The sequence below is a fragment of the Heliconius melpomene genome, chromosome 12 (assembly GCF_056956725.1).
Source record: "Heliconius melpomene rosina isolate 202511_hmr_F chromosome 12, ASM5695672v1, whole genome shotgun sequence".
NCBI classification, from domain to species: Eukaryota; Metazoa; Arthropoda; class Insecta; order Lepidoptera; family Nymphalidae; genus Heliconius; species Heliconius melpomene.
The window spans coordinates 3,441,330-3,460,206 of NC_140400.1; the positions used below are offsets into that span (position 1 = coordinate 3,441,330).

The 18,877-nt window shown below is 31.1% G+C and overlaps 3 protein-coding genes across 5 annotated transcripts in view; 1 reads left to right on the top strand and 2 right to left on the bottom strand.

Moving 5' to 3' along the window:
- The window catches only part of Fak (protein tyrosine kinase 2 Fak), a 135,654-nt gene extending 133,894 nt beyond the window's left edge, over positions 1–1,760 (bottom strand). For both annotated transcript variants that reach the window (XM_085194136.1, XM_085194134.1), the window contains exon 1: positions 1,629–1,760. The gene's annotated coding sequence lies outside the window, so the exon portion shown is untranslated. The remainder of the gene's footprint in view (positions 1–1,628) is intronic.
- Positions 1,761–2,032: 272 nt separating this feature from the next.
- Positions 2,033–15,607, top strand: Pex13 (peroxisomal biogenesis factor 13). The gene is made up of 5 exons (XM_085193998.1): positions 2,033–2,757; positions 2,945–3,081; positions 3,688–3,824; positions 7,500–7,665; positions 11,310–15,607. Exons 1-5 carry the CDS (start codon positions 2,402–2,404, stop codon positions 11,636–11,638), a joined length of 1,125 nt encoding a protein of 374 aa, XP_085050124.1. The 5' UTR covers positions 2,033–2,401; the 3' UTR covers positions 11,639–15,607.
- Positions 15,608–16,122: 515 nt separating this feature from the next.
- On the bottom strand, positions 16,123–18,790 carry RpS7 (ribosomal protein S7). 2 transcript variants are annotated; one of them, XM_085193999.1, is made up of 5 exons: positions 18,663–18,790; positions 18,124–18,285; positions 17,713–17,897; positions 16,745–16,892; positions 16,123–16,237 (listed from the first exon to the last, which is right to left on the bottom strand). In XM_085193999.1, exons 2-5 carry the CDS (start codon positions 18,283–18,285, stop codon positions 16,160–16,162), a joined length of 573 nt encoding a protein of 190 aa, XP_085050125.1. In that variant the 5' UTR covers positions 18,663–18,790; the 3' UTR covers positions 16,123–16,159. The 2 variants fall into 2 exon arrangements, with proteins under 2 accessions (XP_085050125.1, XP_085050126.1); XM_085194000.1 differs by having other exon boundaries at positions 18,538–18,679.
- Between the last annotated feature and the right edge of the window lie 87 nt (positions 18,791–18,877).

The window sequence follows — 18,877 nt, forward strand, 5'->3', positions numbered from 1 at the left end:
CACAATTTACTTTTAGTTGGGTATAATAATATTTTATTAAATATAATTAATTTAGAACAGAAACAAATTATTTTTTGAGCTGGTATAAGATACATGGTGTCTTGCATATAGCAACATAGGCGGAGTGACCCTAGCATTAAGAAACTATACACTGCCTTTCGGCCTAACTTTGAAATATTGCAATTTAAGTGGCAGTTCCATATCACATTTCCGGTTATGTAGACAGAGAAATTAGTCCATTTCCCCAAGTAGGGATTGAACATACAATTATTGTAGCCATCATCAGCGACAACCAGGCCGCTGTCTCACTGTGCTATAATGACATCATTAAGCGATCAAATTACATAAATCAAAAGAAACTAAGATACATGTAACAAAAAGTATAATATAAGTACATTACATTATAATTTTTTAAAAGGGAAATGTTATTGCTGTGTCTCATTTCCTGTTTATAAGTAGTACTATATATACTACTTCAAATAGTCTTCATCCTTTTGATATTTTTTTAGCTTCACTTACTATTCTGACCTCAGACCCTTTTTATTTTCTGTTGGAATTTGAAACAGTACTTCTTGAGCAGTGTAACTTAATACTGCACCTTGTTTACCAGATTAGGGAAATTATATTAATTCATTTCCCAAACTGGGGACTAAATCCGCATGTCATTAAAATATATTATTATTATATTCTATGTGTTTTTATATATTTTCATGAACTTATAAATGCATATTGTGATAAAAGTTAAATTTATAATTTACTTAAATAATAAATTATATATCTTCTTAATTCTACTGTAAGGATAATTTGATTAGCAACATAGCATCTGACTGTAAATGCAAGTATTGTGTTGGGACAGAGTGTCTTAACACTAGGTTTATTTTGTTTATTTTGTTTGTGTCCTTTCTGCAGTGTTTTTAAATAGTTAATACTAGCACTTACACACAATATGTGAATCAGATTAATAATTGAATATACTAGTCAACTAATTTAGCCTTAGCTGTTAGTTTTAATAATTCTTTTTCTTCTTCCTTTAATATACATATACAACTTATGAAATGTTTTTATTATGATTACTAGGCAACTTGTTGCAAACTGAGCGCTAATATTTTTTTTCTTGGTATTGTAAATAACAAACCAAAACACTACAATATCAATATTTACTTCTTTTTATATTATATATGTGACTTAAATGTAAGTTTAATAACTACTAATAAATAATATACTTATTTAATAAATTCTGATGATAATTGATAAAGGAGACTACAAATAAACAAAGAAAATTTAGTTGGAAATAATAATAAATGGGAATCCATTATTCTCATTTAGCATATCAGTGCAAATTTCTTGCTCACACAGAAAGAAATGACAGTGCGTCACCTACCTAGTAAAAAGATTCGATCTAAAGAAACCGGTCACAGAAAATTACTGTTTTATAAGCTTTATCGGATTAATTTGACAGAAAAAGTGTAATTCACTACATTTAATTAACTAGAATATGTGATCAACGTATTAAATTATACTTTTCTACTTAAATAATCATGCTAAACATGATCTCAATAGGATACCGATTACAATTCAATATTATAGACAAATAGCTGGAAATTTAAAAATATAATAAAAATTCGTACCTGAATCAAACTTTTTTTCACAGTATCTTGCAGAATAAATAAAATTCTAGATAAACCTTTCGAATTTTGCGATAATAACAACAAACATAATAAAATCGAAACTATTGACACGATTGACACCCAGAAGACATAGACAATAAGATGCTATATTGAAACTAGGTCAAACGCCAAACTACTATGAAATAAGAAATAACATATGTTTACATTTAAATTACTCAAAAAAAATATTTTCATATTTAACATTTTTGATTTAATTAGTTTTGTCTGGTCAATAAGATTATAAAATATATATTTTGAAATATTTTTTCTAAATATATAATTATTTTGACTAAAAAAACCATAGTGACAATATTTTCTTTTCTAAACGTCAAAATAATTTACACTTACAGAAGTAAAATGTCAATTGTCATTTACAAAACGCTTAACTTCAAAGCCATATATACGTCTAAAGTAGTAGGAATTAACTATAAAGGGAAAATAATAAAGATTGCTAGATCCCAAGCAGCGAAAAGTTATAACGCATTAATTAAGTTAAATAATTTATAATAGTATTAACTCTTCGGGATCTGTGGTCAACGCTGCATCGAAAAAACTGTCTGTGTAATTATTTACATTGTATGTAAATTGCTTCAGTTTTATTACTTTTATCAACGACGTATTTTTGTGCCTAATTTTCAACTTTAGAAAAGTGAATCTAGTGTATTTATAAATTGAAATTGTGAAACACCAAAATTTTAATAATACTAACTTCAAAGTGTAAATAAATACGAACAATGAGTGAACCTAATAAGTTTGTCGGGAACTCTGACCCTGCACTATCAAATGCTGCTATGATAGCTACAGGAGAAGTTCCGTCATTCAGAAATCCTATGCCGTCCACTTCGAATGCACCTAGTTTCACAGCACCTGTCTTACCACCTCGTCCAGATTTTAATATGCAGCCAAATTATGGCATGAATTCTGGATATTCATACGGTGGAATGGGCGGAATGGGTGGTATGGGTTATGGAGGATATGGTTATGGTGGGCTTGGAGGAGGATATGGCATTGGTGGCATGGGTATGGGAGGTATGAGCCCATATGGAGGATTTAATAGATATGGACCTATGTATGGAGATATAGAGAGCAGGTACATTTGATATGCCTTATATTATTCATATGAGGAAAATTCTAATTATTAACCACTAAGTATTGATTTTCCTAACAGAAAATCCAATTATTACTGTTTATCCTTATTTTTGTTTATTTCTGTATATTTATTTATTTCATTTATTTATAGTGAAAACAATGCTATTGTTAATTGAACCATTTTTCAGGTTTATTCAAATGGCAGAAGAAAATTCAAGGCCTACTTTTGATTCAATACAAAGTGTAGTCAATGCTGTGGGTAGTGTTGCCATGATGCTTGAAAATACTTTTTTTGCCTTAACCAGCTCCTTTAGAGCCATCTTAGGTGAATATAATTAAATGTATAATTATGTAATATATTTATATGACTGAAATGTGATGTGACTTCTATTCACTCCAGAAACATTAATTTTCATTTCACTGCGTTGAACTAAGTGTGGTGTTTAGTTTACTCAAACTTTTTGAATTGTAGAGCTATGCTTTGAGTACTGCTTTTGCAGTAGTCTCTTTCTGGTTTCTTTCCTACATGCAGGGTGAAATGTGAAACTGAAATAACTGAACTGAAAAAGGAAAAAATATTAAATTATTTCATATCTCTTCTGAAAAATGTATCAACATAATGCTTTATAGATATTTTTGTCTCTTGAGGTTAATATGGGAGATATTAACTTCAAGATTGAGAACAATTAGATCATTATGTTAAAATTGCTTTTATTTTTTATTTGTGATTATAGATTTTTTTTACTTTGCTTTAGTTAAAAAAAGTACATAAACATAAAAAAACTACAAACATAAAAGGATAAAATGACTATATAACATATTGAAAAAAATTTGTCAACAATAAAATATTTTAATTATGTTTGTATTTTTTTCTACATAAGCTTTAACACTGAAGTAATCAATATAATTCTACAATTTTTATTTATTTTAGGTGTGGCTGAAAATTTTGGTCGCCTTAGATCATTATTTGCACAATTCTGGTCTACATTTGCTGTAGTAAGAAGTCTCAATTGGCTTGTAAGAAAATTGTTAGTAATGCTTGGAATCAGAACAGAAGATGAATTTAAGGTAATACATATTTGTTGTTTTTAATTTGAGGTTGTCATGGCGCAAGAGCACAAGCTTGTGACTATAAGTACGACGATTATAGTTTCGATTAGCACTTGGGAGAATGATATATTTATTATTCTTTTCATTTCCTCGCTCTGGTAACCAGGCAAAGCTTGGTGTTGAGTTCCATCACTCAACACGAAACCCCTCAAGAATACAGCAGAATGTGATGAACGGAATTATCTTAATGAGGAACGGAGGTAAGTGTGAAGTAATTCTTGACTATAAAAACAGTAAGTATTAGTTAACTTTATCTTGTAAATATAAAATTGCTATTCTTTAAATGTAGTCATTATATTACTAAGGTCATATTTGAGTTCAAATATTTATCTAAACAGTATAATTTGTGTAAAACAAATATTGATAGAAAAATAAAGTTGTATAAACAAAGTTTATTACAATTTTTTATAGTTTGTAACTTTACACTTTATCCCGCATATAACAGTGTTCGGGAACCTAGAGCTACCACTCCGTTTCCCAGGCACCAAACAATTGTCGAGATATTGCGTGTTGTGTGGTGGTACTCAACACACCGATTTTCTTATTACCAAAGCAAAGAAACGAAAATAATTCTTTCCTCTAAGTAGAAATAGATTCTGCAACTATTGTTATGTCCTGTGCTGCTGCGCCACGACTACATCGACTTATTTAGAATTATTTTATTAAAATTGTCACATTATGCAAATAGAATTTCTTTACTCTGTTTATCAAATAAAGCCTGAGGATGATTACATTGTTATGGTTATATATGTATATAAATCTTTCTAAAGATTTGTAAGAAAATATAAAATATCTATTTCACAAGTACGGTATATTTTTCTCAATGATAAAATATTATATTATCAAACATCTTCAGCTATCTTAGAAGAATAATTTGCCAATTCTTATCTTACACAGTTATAACGTTATATTATTACCCAATATAGTAGTAGTATATTCAATATAAGTAATTAAGTGAATTCTGTCAGAGCGCGCATTTACATAATTTTTTTATCAGCTTCACGGCGTATCCCGCACACAGTAGGCATCGCAAAGATAGAGAGAACCTAGTGTTAAGACACTCCGACTATTTATTGGTTTTTTTTTCATGCTATTTTTAAAAGAAATTTATATATCAATAAAATTATATCAGTAGCAGCAGGAAATGTATACTTTTATTAGATTTTGTTTGTTGATTCAAGATCAATACATCTTGATAAAATAATAACTTTCAACTGTCTCGTAGATTGTTACGTGAACACATATATTCGCATATTATTTTGCTGTCCACATGTTATTTGTTAGCAATTTTCTCATCCGTCTATTATATAAAAAAAGAGTTTTTGTAAGAATTCTTTACTAGAGAAAAATGAAAATATTATGTATGAGGAATAACTGTCATGTGTGTTGTCCTGTAATGCAACAAGTTTAAGTATTTCGTGTACTCTGATGAGTTAGGATTATGCCATGATATTCTGTCAACCTTAAATGTCGACCATAAGATCTTTTGCCAAGTTTATCAAATTTATTATTTTATATATTTATATTATTATACTTATATTATAATTAATAACGGACCGCGTGTGTCGTACGGATTGTGTGACGATAATGTGTAAACGCGTAAAAGATAAAGAATATATCTATATCACTTAGATATATTATATAAAATTCTAGTCTATAGCATTTGTTATAGACTAGAATTTTTCCTATGATGTTATTATATTTAGTCACGGTTTACAACACGGAAAAAGATACTTTAGATATATTATGAGTTTTTTAGGCTTTTGTCTGCTCCTAATGCTAATGTAATTTACATAAATTTAGCATATTTTAAGTATTTATAAAATTCTTTGTTACAATGGTATTGCAAGTTATGTTTTTCTATCATATAAAAAATGTAATAAGTTAGTTAAGTTTTATTACGAAACAAATAAGTAGAATTATAAATATTTAATTTTTCACATAAAACAATGTTGCTACATAATGGTTTTCTTAATTATGTCTAGATATTTTTAGAAGTTGGAGTAAGGTGTTTGATTAAAAATTAATTAGCGGCTAATTAAAAATAGATTGCTCTGGTAACAAGACAAAAGCGCGGTGTTGAGTTTCTGTCACTCAACAGTTGATATCTGGAAAATTCAGCCCAAAGTGGGTAACTAAGCGTCTTAACACTAGGTTATCTCTGTCTACCTAACTATATGCGGGATACGACGTGGATATTGTAGAATCTTTTTCCAGTTAAGATAGATAATATCTGTAATGAGAAAACAGAGTGTTTTAACTCTTTTTATTACGTTCTCTGTCTGACATGAAAAATATTAACAATGCGATGCGTTAAAATATAAAACGGCGCTTAAATAAATATAATTATAGAACAATAGGCATGAATTTTCCATTAAACTATATTTATTAATAAAGTATATTATTAATTCTTCAATTGTTATTTAGCTATCTATTTACACAAATGTATATATTGTTATATAAATAAATATAATGTTATCGCGTCCCTTTGTTGGTTTACACGTAATGACAATTACATCTAAATTTTGAATAAACTTACTTATATATAATTAATAGATATGTATTATAGGTACTTAAATGTATTATACAGGGTGGAATTGTCAGCACCACTTTAAATGAAACCACAGTTTTAACTACTCTATAAAAGCCTAATATAATTCGGAAAAAAAATAATTCCCAAAAATGAAAAAGTTATTTTTTCAAACAAAATAAATAATAAAATTATCGTTTTAAAATAAAACGCCATTTGTAAAGTATAACATAGGCACGCACACACTCACCTGTCAAATCGAAAACGTCGCACACGTATGTGTGCGTCACACGAAATACAGGTATGGATAAAAATCGTGAAATGAAAAAAAAATCCTACGTCCAAACTGTTGAGGTACCTTGATTCATTTCTTAGGTGTGGGTTTGAAATATATTACCCTATATGCAGTTTCAATAAAAGAAGCGCTGCCTCTTCCACCCTGTATAATAAACAAAATAACAAATAAACTAGTGTAAAGACACTCCGTTCCTTACTTTCCGTCTAATTCACGAGGCATTCACAACTGTTTTCGAGTTTAAAGTCAGGTACAAAATTACCACGGCGTCAAAAAATAAAATTAGTTTCGTTTTATTGGCTTATCCAATATATTGTCCAATATGCAAACATAAAACAAATGATAACGAACGAGTATCGGTAATTTAGTACTACGGGCCTCGTCTACAGCTTTTTAGAAAAAACGCAGAAGAGTTAGAAGGTCCCGTTGCTTAAAAAATATCCCTTTCGTTCGTTTTGATAAACCATATAACGCTATGTCGTTATTTTAAATCCTTCTGTCATAGGTTCATTTTATTACGTAAAAAGTAAATATACCTATATATCCAACAATGTATAAATAGTACCGGTAGTAGTAAATTTTGGTCCTAACCTACCTAAAACCTACCTACACGAGAGCGAAGCATTTACTTTTAATTACTTTAATTATAAGTTTAATAAATAAATTTTCACACCTACATGATAAATTTAGAATTGAGTTATATATATTACATACAAATTTTGTATATATATCTATTATATTGTAAGTTTAGAATTGGAAGAAACAATAAGTTATTAGACTCTAATCAAGTATTATTTTTTTATTTCAGGCGTGGGCCCAAGCAGTGGCCGCCACTCAAACTGGCTCAGGCACACCAGAACAAAAAGCGAAAGGTTCTAGCTGGCCGATACTCTTGTTCTTCGGTGTGATTGCGGCCGCACCCTACATTGTATTGAAAATGCTTAATGGATTAACTTCCAGTATACATGAAAAGTGTAAGTCTTAAATTGAACACTAAAGAGTTTTTTTTACTTTTCTACTTAACATTTTTTTATCTTCGCACAACTATGCTCATTTACGTGACTGACTTAGAGACTTTTCTCAACTCTATGTAACTCCTGAAGAATTGAATTCTTCTTTATTTAATGATCGACTGCTACCATTTGGTCTAAAAAGCAACTATACGTTTTTTTTCGCAATGCAGTGAAGGCAGAAGGAAACTAGTATTTAGCTAGACCATTGCGTTCCCCATGCACTGCCCATTTCTCCGAACATTGCGTGTTGAGAGGCGGCGTTCAACGCCACGATTTGTCTTGTTACCAAAGCGAGAAATGTAACATATCGCCACGACATATCGAATTCACATGTTTTGCTAATTATTATTTGACTTTTTATCATTACTTATTTTAATCATTTGCTATTTGTAACCTGAGATACAATCGTAGGGCCATTGAAGCGTATCTTACAATATACATGTATGTCTAATCTATAAGACTGCTGTGAATTGAAATCTAAGACCACAGTACCTATAAATAAGTTTTATTTATGATTACTACTTATTATGTAATAGCAGTCCTATAGAAATTGTTATTTAAACTTTATTTATTTTAAAAGGATTAAACAAGACTATCTAATAATGTTTACTTTCTAAGTATTCACATTATAATGTAAGTGGAAATCGTCATCGTCGACGTCGTAAGTCATAGAAGTTTATTAAACTAAGTATACTATATGAATATTATTCAACGTGCACATGTGTACCCATAAACATTACGTCTAATGACGTTCCAAATGCACCAAGACCTTAAGTATCACAGACCAAGCAGGGTACGCAGAGGGTTAAGGTATTCCGTCCCCTACTATCCACCGATTTTTTGCGTGGTATTTCATGTTGAATGGCGGAACTTAACGCCGGGCTTTTTTGCCTTGGTGCCGGGGCGAAGAAATGAACTTAACTTCACGTTTGATCCCTAGCGAGGTAGTCAGAGAGAACAGAGCGCGAAACGCTACGGTCTCTATATACCTCTTTCGCCTCCTCCACTGTCATCAACCTCTTAATACATACGCTTCGGGAGGTCCTCATACTTTGCGTTACAGTCACCTTTCCTTGTGCCCCTGCATTATGACGGCATCAAGACCATGTTATAGGCAGTGGCGGACTAACCCCGTCGGAGGCCCGGGGCGGTGTCGTTGAATGAGGCCCTAACACCGCCGCCGCGCCCCCACTCCCCACCCCCCCTAATATATTTTTTTTATATATCACAATTTTTTTCATGTACAAATTAGTGTGTATGCTTACTTAGTTTACATCTTGTAATTAATGTTTGAGTTAGACTTGCATACATATAGAAAAATAAATATGAAAAGTACATGTAGTAGAATTTAGCAAAGAAATCCTCGTGTCCTCGAGATAAAAAGACGAATTGGGATAACAAAAGAAGCTATCATCCGTGTAAATAACGTATGGAAGAAAAGAGGAATTTGTATCAAAACCGAAATAAGAATGGTACGAGCACTGGTATTCTCAATTACTACCATTTAATAGACAGGTACAGGTGGAGGCAGATCATCTGCTCTAGATGTAAAACCTGATCATTCTCAAATTCATTGTAAATTTCTACCAGATTATGTAGTACTACAGCCAGAGCGTCATCTGAAGCTTCCATCATAAGCTTAGTTCCAATATAGATAATAATTTATCATCATGAGCTAGTTCACACGCTATAGTAATATTAGTTCCGCGTATAAAATAAAATAGACTGAGATCCCAGGACCCTAGTAGACCTACGTCATTTTAGTAAAGCTGAAATTTTGAAGATTTATAGTCTAATAAGTAGGTAAGAGTGTATGCGTTACTTACTATCTTGAAAGTGAGGCCCTTTCAAAGATAGTGCCAATTTAAGGTACACGCTCACCTACGTTAAAGTAAAAACGCTCGTATTTAAATATATTTTTGAGAAAAATGTAAAAAAATATATTTATTACCCTGGTATAACCCTTTACATAGGCTTTACTCTTGCCACTTGACGTCCTAAAGATTCTTTAATATTGGGACAAAATACGTATACTTCTTCTTGGCATTAATCCCGTGCTGAGGGTATTCGCGACGGTCAGATCAGACGCAATATAGGTTCTCAGAATATTTTCTCCCTCTGTATTACGAAGTCCGTATCTAAAACCCCCGTGAACATGTTCACACGGCATGTTCAATCAGCACCCTTATACGCATCAAGCTATTGCAGCGATCGTCAGCTTCAAGAAGCCAGTTCTGAAGCTCTTCAGAAAGAACTACTGCCACGCCGCTTTTACCTGAGAGTGACCTGGTGTATATAAGGCGGTAACCCTGTCCGTTATTGCGAGGCTTATTGCTCTTCCAGCAAGCTTCCTTGAGGAAAGCACACTGAACCCGAATTCTTATAAGTACATCTGCGAGTTCTCTGCATCGTCCGGTTAAAGAGCCAATATTCCACGTTGCAAAGCGGAGTTTCTGTCTGGGTACTAGCGTTTTAAGCTGTGTTCGTACTTGACACATGATATGAGTTGCTCTATTTCTACGTCAAAATTGTTAATTGTTATTTGTAACAAATACTGGCAACTAAAAATAGTGGCTATGAATTTCTTTGCCTGGATCTTCTCATGAGCTCAACTATTTGAACGGGCTTTTTTCAAGTCAAAATTGCACATTTTTTTTGGTTATTTTGTTTTTAAATTTTTTCCACTTTATGGTATGTCCAAGTAAATGTTAAGCATTTTTATGGAATAAAGATATTTTGACATGACTTTGACACGTTGTTGCGTTCCATATTAACGGCAGATGGCGGTTTTTAAATGGAGCAACTGCCATTTGACTTCCAAAACCACTTTGAAAAATTACGCTATAATTTTACATATATTATTTATGGACTATTTTAAGAGCCCTTATAAGCACCCAAACCGATCTGATGGCTCAATCATCCTCCCAGATAGAGATGTACCTTTATTTTGCGATACTTCTGGAAGGGCCCCACTTTCAGGTTAGTGAGTACGCAAACTTTTATAAAATGACGTCAGTCTGGAGGCCCTAGGAACTTGAAGTAAAAAACTACGAAACTGGAACCACATGCAACCTAAATGGACATTAGAAAGATAAAAGTAATTTTAATTAATATAATGTAAACTACCGGTACATGCTGCACTAATCCTTGTACTTATTTGTTTATTGGAGGCCCCCTCCAACCTCATACTTCCTCTTAAGTAGATACGATGCGTTTTTTCAAGGGCTTATTTAGGATTTGATCAAGGGAATTTGCACCATTTGGAGGCCCCTCTGGACCCGAGGCCCGGGGCGGACCGCCCCCGCCGCCCCCCCCTTAGTCCGCCACTGGTTATAGGTTTTCTTTAATTAAGTGCTTAAAATTTTATTTAGAGGGCTCTAAGTCAACCTCCAAAAAGATTTTGAAAACTATATTTATTTAGAAATTGACTTAGAACATTCGTCACCAGATAAAAATAATCAAGTCATCGTAAAAACAGATATCACTAGCGTTTCGATAAAAGATTATTGTATTTGTTTTGTTATAACAAAGAAAATATATAATGACATTATACTAATTTCGTGCTAAATAGTCTCATTTTTCAATTTTCTGTAATATATTTTCAGTGCAAGATCCAAATACATGGCAGAATCCATTAAGGGCGGTCGCCCAACACGATTTTCAAGCTTCTTCTCCTCAAGAGATTAGTTTTTCTGCTAACCAAGTTTTAACACTTGCCCCTCAACACTTGCAAGGCCACCTCTGGAACTCCGGTTGGCTGATGGCCACAACAGACAGACAATTTGCAGGACTTGTACCCGTTACGTATATAAAAGTCATCAAACCCGAAAATGATGGAAGTCAAAATCAAACAATAAATAATGATAAGGTAAGTAAAGAAGAAACCAATGATAAATTAAACGATTTAGAAAAATATTATGGTCAAGAGTTATAAGTTTGTTATTTTTTAGGCTGGTAACATTTAGTGGTATTTGATTCTTATAATGGCATAGGGTTGTAATTTTAATGCTTTATATAGGGAAATGTATTAAAATCTTAAAATTACTGTAATTAGATCATTTTATAGGATTTTTAAATATGCTGGTGATAGATATTCTATCCTCCTTATTATTTATAAGCTTTTTCTTATTTTCTTTTTTCATATTCTTGTCACAATATTATACAATATTTATATCTATTGGTTATTATACATTATGTATAGTAATATTCAAACTCTTATATTAACGTTTAAAAGCCATGTATATGTATTAACTGTTGTGAGTCACATAGCGGTTGTGGGTATGAGTTTTTCATTTCTTCACTTTGATAACAAGACAAAGCGCGGTGTTAAGTTCCGCCACTCAATGTCTCGAAGGTTGGGCGGTGCGTGGCCTTGAGAGACGAAGTGTCTTAGTACTATATTTCCTCGCCCACATTGCTCATGAATTATCTAAATAGTATGACAATTAACACGATTTCACAAATGTTAAATAAAGCAACAGCTTAAACAGTATACCCTATTACTATCATAGTATAACTGTTTAAATAATAGACTGAGATCCGACCGTTGAATCCTGCATAAACGAGTTTTCTTAATTAAACCTATATTAATGAATAATACATGATTAGTAGAACAGATTACACCTGGGTTGCCTGGAAGAATCCTGCCGCAATCACCTTTAATTACATTTTTTCGTAACTCGTTTTTGGAGAAAATTGCACCCATACGTTTTTTATATGAATCGCACATCATTTGAAAGATAATCGCATAAGGAATTGGAAAATTAAGGGTTGCCAGCTCTCAGTCTGCCGCAAGTCTAGGGTTGCCTGGTTTAAACATGTCACTAAATGTTAATAATTTGCACTCATGTGTTTTTTTAATGAATTATATATCAAATTAAAGCTTATTTTTTTCTGAACACTATAAAACAGGGTTGCCTGGAAAATTCCTGCCGCAAACAGGGGTTGCCAGCGTTTGAAATATTTTATTCCGGTTCCGTTTGACTATGAGAATAGATGATGAAATGCGCGGTCTGCCTTATGTTTTAAAGTAAAATATTATATAATAGAAGGTCAATCTTAAAATCAATGTTTATTCTAATTGTTTACCTGTTAAATGATGATTTTAATCATATTAAGTAAAGAAAACGTGCAGAAAACTATTTAAAGATCATAGGGCAGAAGAAATCAACCTTATTTTTCACGTAAAATAATGAATCTATAATATTGAGTCTTTGCAAAATCTATTTTCTAAATACTAATATTTATTTATTAATTTAAATTACCATTTTGAAACAATTAAATTATCTAATTAAATAAATGTTTACAAATATCGATCTACTATAAACTATTAATATACATACATATACATCATGTTCCCTTAATATAATGAAGGGTGACCATTATTGCGGATATTTTTTTTATTAATTATATTGAAAAATACATTTCAATGAACTCTCGCTCTTTCTCTCTCTTCGTCCTCTACTTGTTTGATTTGACAAGGCTTGCCGCAATTTTTTTTTTCTCACGCAATTTTTAATAATTTGCATAGGAAAGAAATATATATAATAGAATTATAATAAACAAAACTAAGTTAGCAAAATAAATTCGAAGAAAATCCGACAGTAATGTCGACTAATAAACGCTATTTACGGTTTATGACCAAGAGTCGGCAAATATCAATTAGATGGCTATTATGAGATAATTGTCACCTCTCATTATATTAAGGAAACATGTTGTAATTAATACCTTATAGTAGATCGATATTTGTAAATATTTACTTAATTAGATAATTTAGTTGTTTTAAAAGAGTTATTTAACTAAATATTATTATTTATAAAATAAATTTTGCGAAGACTCAATATTATGGATTATTATTTTACTTGAAAAATAAAAATGATTTCATCTTTAAATAGTTTTCTGCGCGTACTTAATATGATTAAAATCATCATTTGACAGGTGAACAATTAAAATAAACATTGATTTTAAGATTGACCTTCTATTATATAATATTTTACTTTAAAACATAAGGCAGACCGCGCATTTCATCGTCTATTCTCATAGTCAAACGGAACCGGAATAAAATATTTCAAACGCTGGCAACCCCTGTTTGCGGCAGGAATTTTCCAGGCAACCCTGTTTTATAGTGTTCAGAAAAAATAAGCTTTAATTTGATATATAATTCATTAAAAAAACACATGAGTGCAAATTATTAACATTTAGTGACATGTTTAAACCAGGCAACCCTAGACTTGCGGCAGACTGAGAGCTGGCAACCCTTAATTTTCCAATTCCTTACGCGATTATCTTTCAAATGATGTGCGATTCATATAAAAAACGTATGGGTGCAATTTTCTCCAAAAACGAGTTACGAAAAAATGTAATTAAAGGTGATTGCGGCAGGATTCTTCCAGGCAACCCAGGTGTAATCTGTTCTACTAATCATGTATTATTCATTAATATAGGTTTAATTAAGAAAACTCGTTTATGCAGGATTCAACGGCCGGATCTCAGGGTATAATGAGAAAGGTTGTTAAGAAATTAAAGACTTTAGAAAGAGTATTTGCTGTCTCCTCCAGGTTCTTACAAAACATGTGAATATTGTAGAATATCTATATCCATATAGCTCATTTTTAGTGCCTTAATAGTTTATATAGAAAATATTAATTGGTGTTTGTATAGCACAATTATTAAATCCTTTCCAATGCTTTATAAACATATAAAAATTAATCAAAGACTATGAATTGTTTCCTTTTTTCTTTGAATTATAATAGTAGCTTAGCTTGGCTTATTGTAAGTCATTACTGTTTATTTTATTGTAATGTTTTACAATAAAAGCCTTTACTTGATGTTTCCAGCCTTAAAAAAACTTGTTGTCTCACTTAAAAATAAAATGTGTAAATAGTCATAAGGGTTAAGGTTCATAGTTTATTTAATTTAAACTTATGTTTTATGTCACAAATTCCAATTATTTATAAATTCTTTAGAACTCCACTCTGTTTTGTAATTTTATTTTTTAAGTAACAGTTCTTTTCTTGTTTATTATATTTATAACTATTCATATGTGTGATTCAAATCTTATTCCTCAAACTCTGTATTTACGAATAATTTTTAATCAATATATTCAAAGAAGTAGTAATTTAGAAAATGAACTGATTTGGACAATTTTCTTTGGTGTTATATTTTATGGACAGTATGTCTTTCTTATCCCATAAAACTTACTTTGGTTATATTATTTTATATTTCATTAGATGAACTTTATTTTAAAATAATTCTTTAAATAATTAAATTAATGCTGATATTATAGTTACCATGTCAATTTTTCTGATGCATTTAGTTATGAATACATAATATATATTGTAATTAACTTTTTAATTATATCGTATATTTTCTGTTTTTTGTATACATACATAATGTGTATGAATTTTGCTAAACGATAATAAACTTAGAAATTAATCAACGTTATATAGTTACTGTACTATATTTTAAATTTTAAAACCAGATGACTTTTTCTTCAACCTAGCCAGTACCTGTTTTTTGGCTCAAATCCATTTATTTGCTTCTGATCTAAATTATATTTATTCATTTACAGTTATTCAATTTAATAAATTAATATATTAAGAAAAAAATGTGTGTATTAGCCAATATGATATTATTTTGTCTTTATTTGGGAGTAATGTATGAAGAAATTTAAATTTGTTGCAAGTTGATTTAATATAGTAGTGGGCTTGAATTTAGCACTTTTTTATTGTAATGTAAACATATATCTTATATAAAAATTGTAATATTTAAAGTCGTAAGGTTGTGCAATTAGATACTGTAATCATCTTATTCTAAAATTTGCTAATGTAACATTCTCTTATAATTGTTTCGATCGGGAATGGCCAATGGACTGAATTTGTAATAAAAAAAATATTGACCGAAATTGTGTTTTTTTTTTCAACTTAATTAAACATATACAGACTTTTTTTTTTCTCTATGCTTCGACGTATCTCGAATGTAGCGAGGTATGTCAAGTAAGCCTAGTGTTAAAACAGTCCGCTCCCGAATTTGAATAGCGAAACTAAAACGCACTTTGCCTTGATACCAGAGTGCAGAAATGAAAATGTCAAATATTCCATTTGCTTCCTCGTGCGGGAATCGAATCCACAATCTGAAGCGTTTACACTAAGTCACGACTGCCCTATTTCATCATTACGCAATGAGCAAGAGATGGTTAGAAAAGAAATTATAACTGTAAACATTGATAGATAATACAAAAACAATAGGGATGCCTTATGTTGATAGTCCATTTATCCAAATAGTCCTTAGTGCAATTAAGCTACTTTTGGATTATGGACTGAAACTGTTTTTAACCTGGAATGGCAGCTTTATATTTATTAGAGATATTATATTTGTTAAAAATATGTCGGTAAGAATGAATAAATGAAACAAAAAGCATATGGTTTTAGTTTTATTGTAAAGTCATAGTCTAAGTTTACAAGTAGGGTTCAGGGAATTCGAATGTCACTTCACGCCCCGTCAACTTCTTGTACACTGACTGGAAGGTGTCCACCTGAAAAAAAAAAAACAAAAAATATAAAAATCCATCACAGGAGTGAACCATTTCAATTTTCACTATTTCAAGCTTATATGATTTTTTACATTTTTAATTTCCACATACAGGACCTGGGAATCTAGTGTTAAAACACTCTATTCTCACCATAGTGACAATAGAGTGTCTTAGACTAAGACATATCTTAGTCTAAGAAATCGAATCGAAGAAATCTTTCGTTTCTCATTTTTCACCAAACTCTGAAGGCATTGCGTGTTGAGTGGAGGAACTCAATGCCGCGCTTTGTCTAGTTTTTTTCGAGTTCTAATCCACAATCTGTTGTGTTTACAGTTGTTACACTGTTTGTGTGTGCAGTATTGCTCGACACCTCAAAACTATCTCGAATTTGCATGATAAGGGGAGAAAAACGTCTTAATCGGGGCGAAATACATCTTAATACCTATCTTACTATATTCAAAATAACATAATTAACCTAAAATAAATTAAAAAATCATAATTTAAAAGTACCTTGTGTTCAATGGTGGTCTGCTGGTTTTTATCGAGGTGCACTTTGATGAGCTGTGAGCCGTCCAGTTTCACCCTGATGCGTTTGCCCACAATCTCAGCTGGGAATACCAGGTCTTCCAAAATAGCATCATATACTGAGGTTAGGGTCCTGTAAAGAACATGCATTTTTTTTTTAGTTTTCTTAAACTAAAAAGGTAAATGAATTCAAAAATTATTTACTTTCAAGTAAAAACTAGTTTATACAAAGTAGTATATACTTATTGTAATGTTTAAAAGTACCATAAGTACCAAACCACTAAAAGTTTTAACCATAAAGGGATGAAATAGGGGTTGAAAGTTTGTATGGACTTTTTTAAATCAGCACGCAATTTTATAAAATTTAAAATTCCGACTCATTGAATATGTTTCATGGTTTTTAAAATTCACCCCCTAAATAGAAAATAATTTCATAAATATATATATATTAGATATTTGTAGAGTTCCAGCCGGCGAACACACCTGGTTTTCTTACTAGCCAACTTTTCTTTAAGATCCTACCATATTTTAAGAATACCAAACTGATTATTCATTTATTGTAATTATTTCATCAAAGAAATGAAACATTAAAGAGGGACAGAACTCCTCTCTCCAGCAGTGCCTGAGACTTGCAAACTAAAAGTAGGCCTAAATCAATGCTATACTGTCCAAGCTCCTTCCCGCACCTAACCACATCAAGAATTTAGTTTCTTATAGGTGTTAAACATTAATTTAATCAGGAGCTAATTCTATAATTAGATATAGCTTTTATGGAAATTTATTTATTTTAATAAGCAACCACACTTTGTGTACCCTTGTAAGAAAATTAAAATAATCTACTAATCTAAGTCGGGACCGAAGCTAAAACAGTTATGACACTAGGTCGCAATAGCTTTTAATTTGTTTATAAAAAGTTGAAAGTTATGGTAATCTAAATAGCAAATTTCATTTACCTAGATCTGGGCCTCTTTTGTTTGTTTGCAACACGAGTCTTGTGGCTTGGCTTAGGCAAGATTTTGCGGTCACCAACAAACACAACATGCTTGCCACTGAACTTCTTCTCCAATTCACGGACCAGCCTGATCTGGATCTTTTGGAAAGCCTTCAATTTGGGCATCGGCACATAGATGATGATTGACTGTAATAAGATTTTAATTATTAATACTTATAAATATTATAATCGTATGATTTTATAAGCTATCTTCCACATGGAATCTAGGGTTAAGACATTCCTGAACTTAATAATGTTAGTATAAATTTTTATTTATAGTAATATAGTATGCAAGCCATATCTTAGTATATCTTTATTATAAAAAATACAGCTTAAGGTTATTTAGTTAATAATAAATAGAATTCAATTCTACCTTCTTATTGTGCAGGTCAATTTCTTTAGCCTTTGTAATGTAGAGCTCCCTGAGTTGAGCTTTCAGGTCAGAGTTGGTCTCCAACTCCACCAGCGCCTGTGAGATTGATGTCTCGAAGCCATCAGGCTCCACAGCGTTCGCTTTGATGATTTTCGTACTCATCTGCAATCCAAACACCACTTTAAAACCACAAACTTTAAAACTTATAGGTTATAACAAAAACGAGCAAGATAAACAGCAGAATAATAAATACAACACTTCATTCCACAGTTACGAAGACACTTCTTTTATATATCGTATATTTTAACTGTTGTAATTAGCAGTTATATAGTTTTAACCACATTTACTAATAAAAACAATCTTGGACACGGAGATCGGAATTTTGTCACCGAAAAATATCAAGGTAATCTTTACCCTCTTAAATATTTTTTTCTCACAGATGAAATGTAAAATTAATAAGTATTGTTATAAATTAAATATTTGTTGTTTTAAATAAGCAATAATATATTTCTAAGTTATATATTCCTCAAAATAACCACCTTGAACACTGAGCGGGAGCAAAAGAGACAGAAACAGAATATGTCAAAAGTGTGGTCCACTAAAAAAAAGACTTTGACGTGGAATACAGATATAAAATATTGAACTATTTGTTAATGTTGTAACGTTGCAATTAATGATAATTTTCATTTAATAATCAAATATTGATTTAATTCTTTACTTTAAAAACAAAATAATTATAAATTGGTTTCGAATT

Excerpts from the sequence above, each read along its gene's own strand:
- Pex13 (XM_085193998.1), top strand. The coding sequence starts at position 2,402 with ATGAGTGAACCTAATAAGTTTGTCGGGAACTCTGACCCTGCACTATCA. Across the intron at positions 2,758-2,944 it reads TATGGAGATATAGAGAGCAG|GTTTATTCAAATGGCAGAAG; the intron begins GTACATTTGATA and ends ACCATTTTTCAG. Across the intron at positions 3,825-7,499 it reads GAACAGAAGATGAATTTAAG|GCGTGGGCCCAAGCAGTGGC; the intron begins GTAATACATATT and ends TTTTTATTTCAG.
- RpS7 (XM_085193999.1), bottom strand. The coding sequence starts at position 18,285 with ATGAGTACGAAAATCATCAAAGCGAACGCTGTGGAGCCTGATGGCTTC. Across the intron at positions 16,893-17,712 it reads CAAAAGAGGCCCAGATCTAG|GACCCTAACCTCAGTATATG; the intron begins GTAAATGAAATT and ends TGTTCTTTACAG. Across the intron at positions 16,238-16,744 it reads AGACCACCATTGAACACAAG|GTGGACACCTTCCAGTCAGT; the intron begins GTACTTTTAAAT and ends TTTTTTTTTCAG.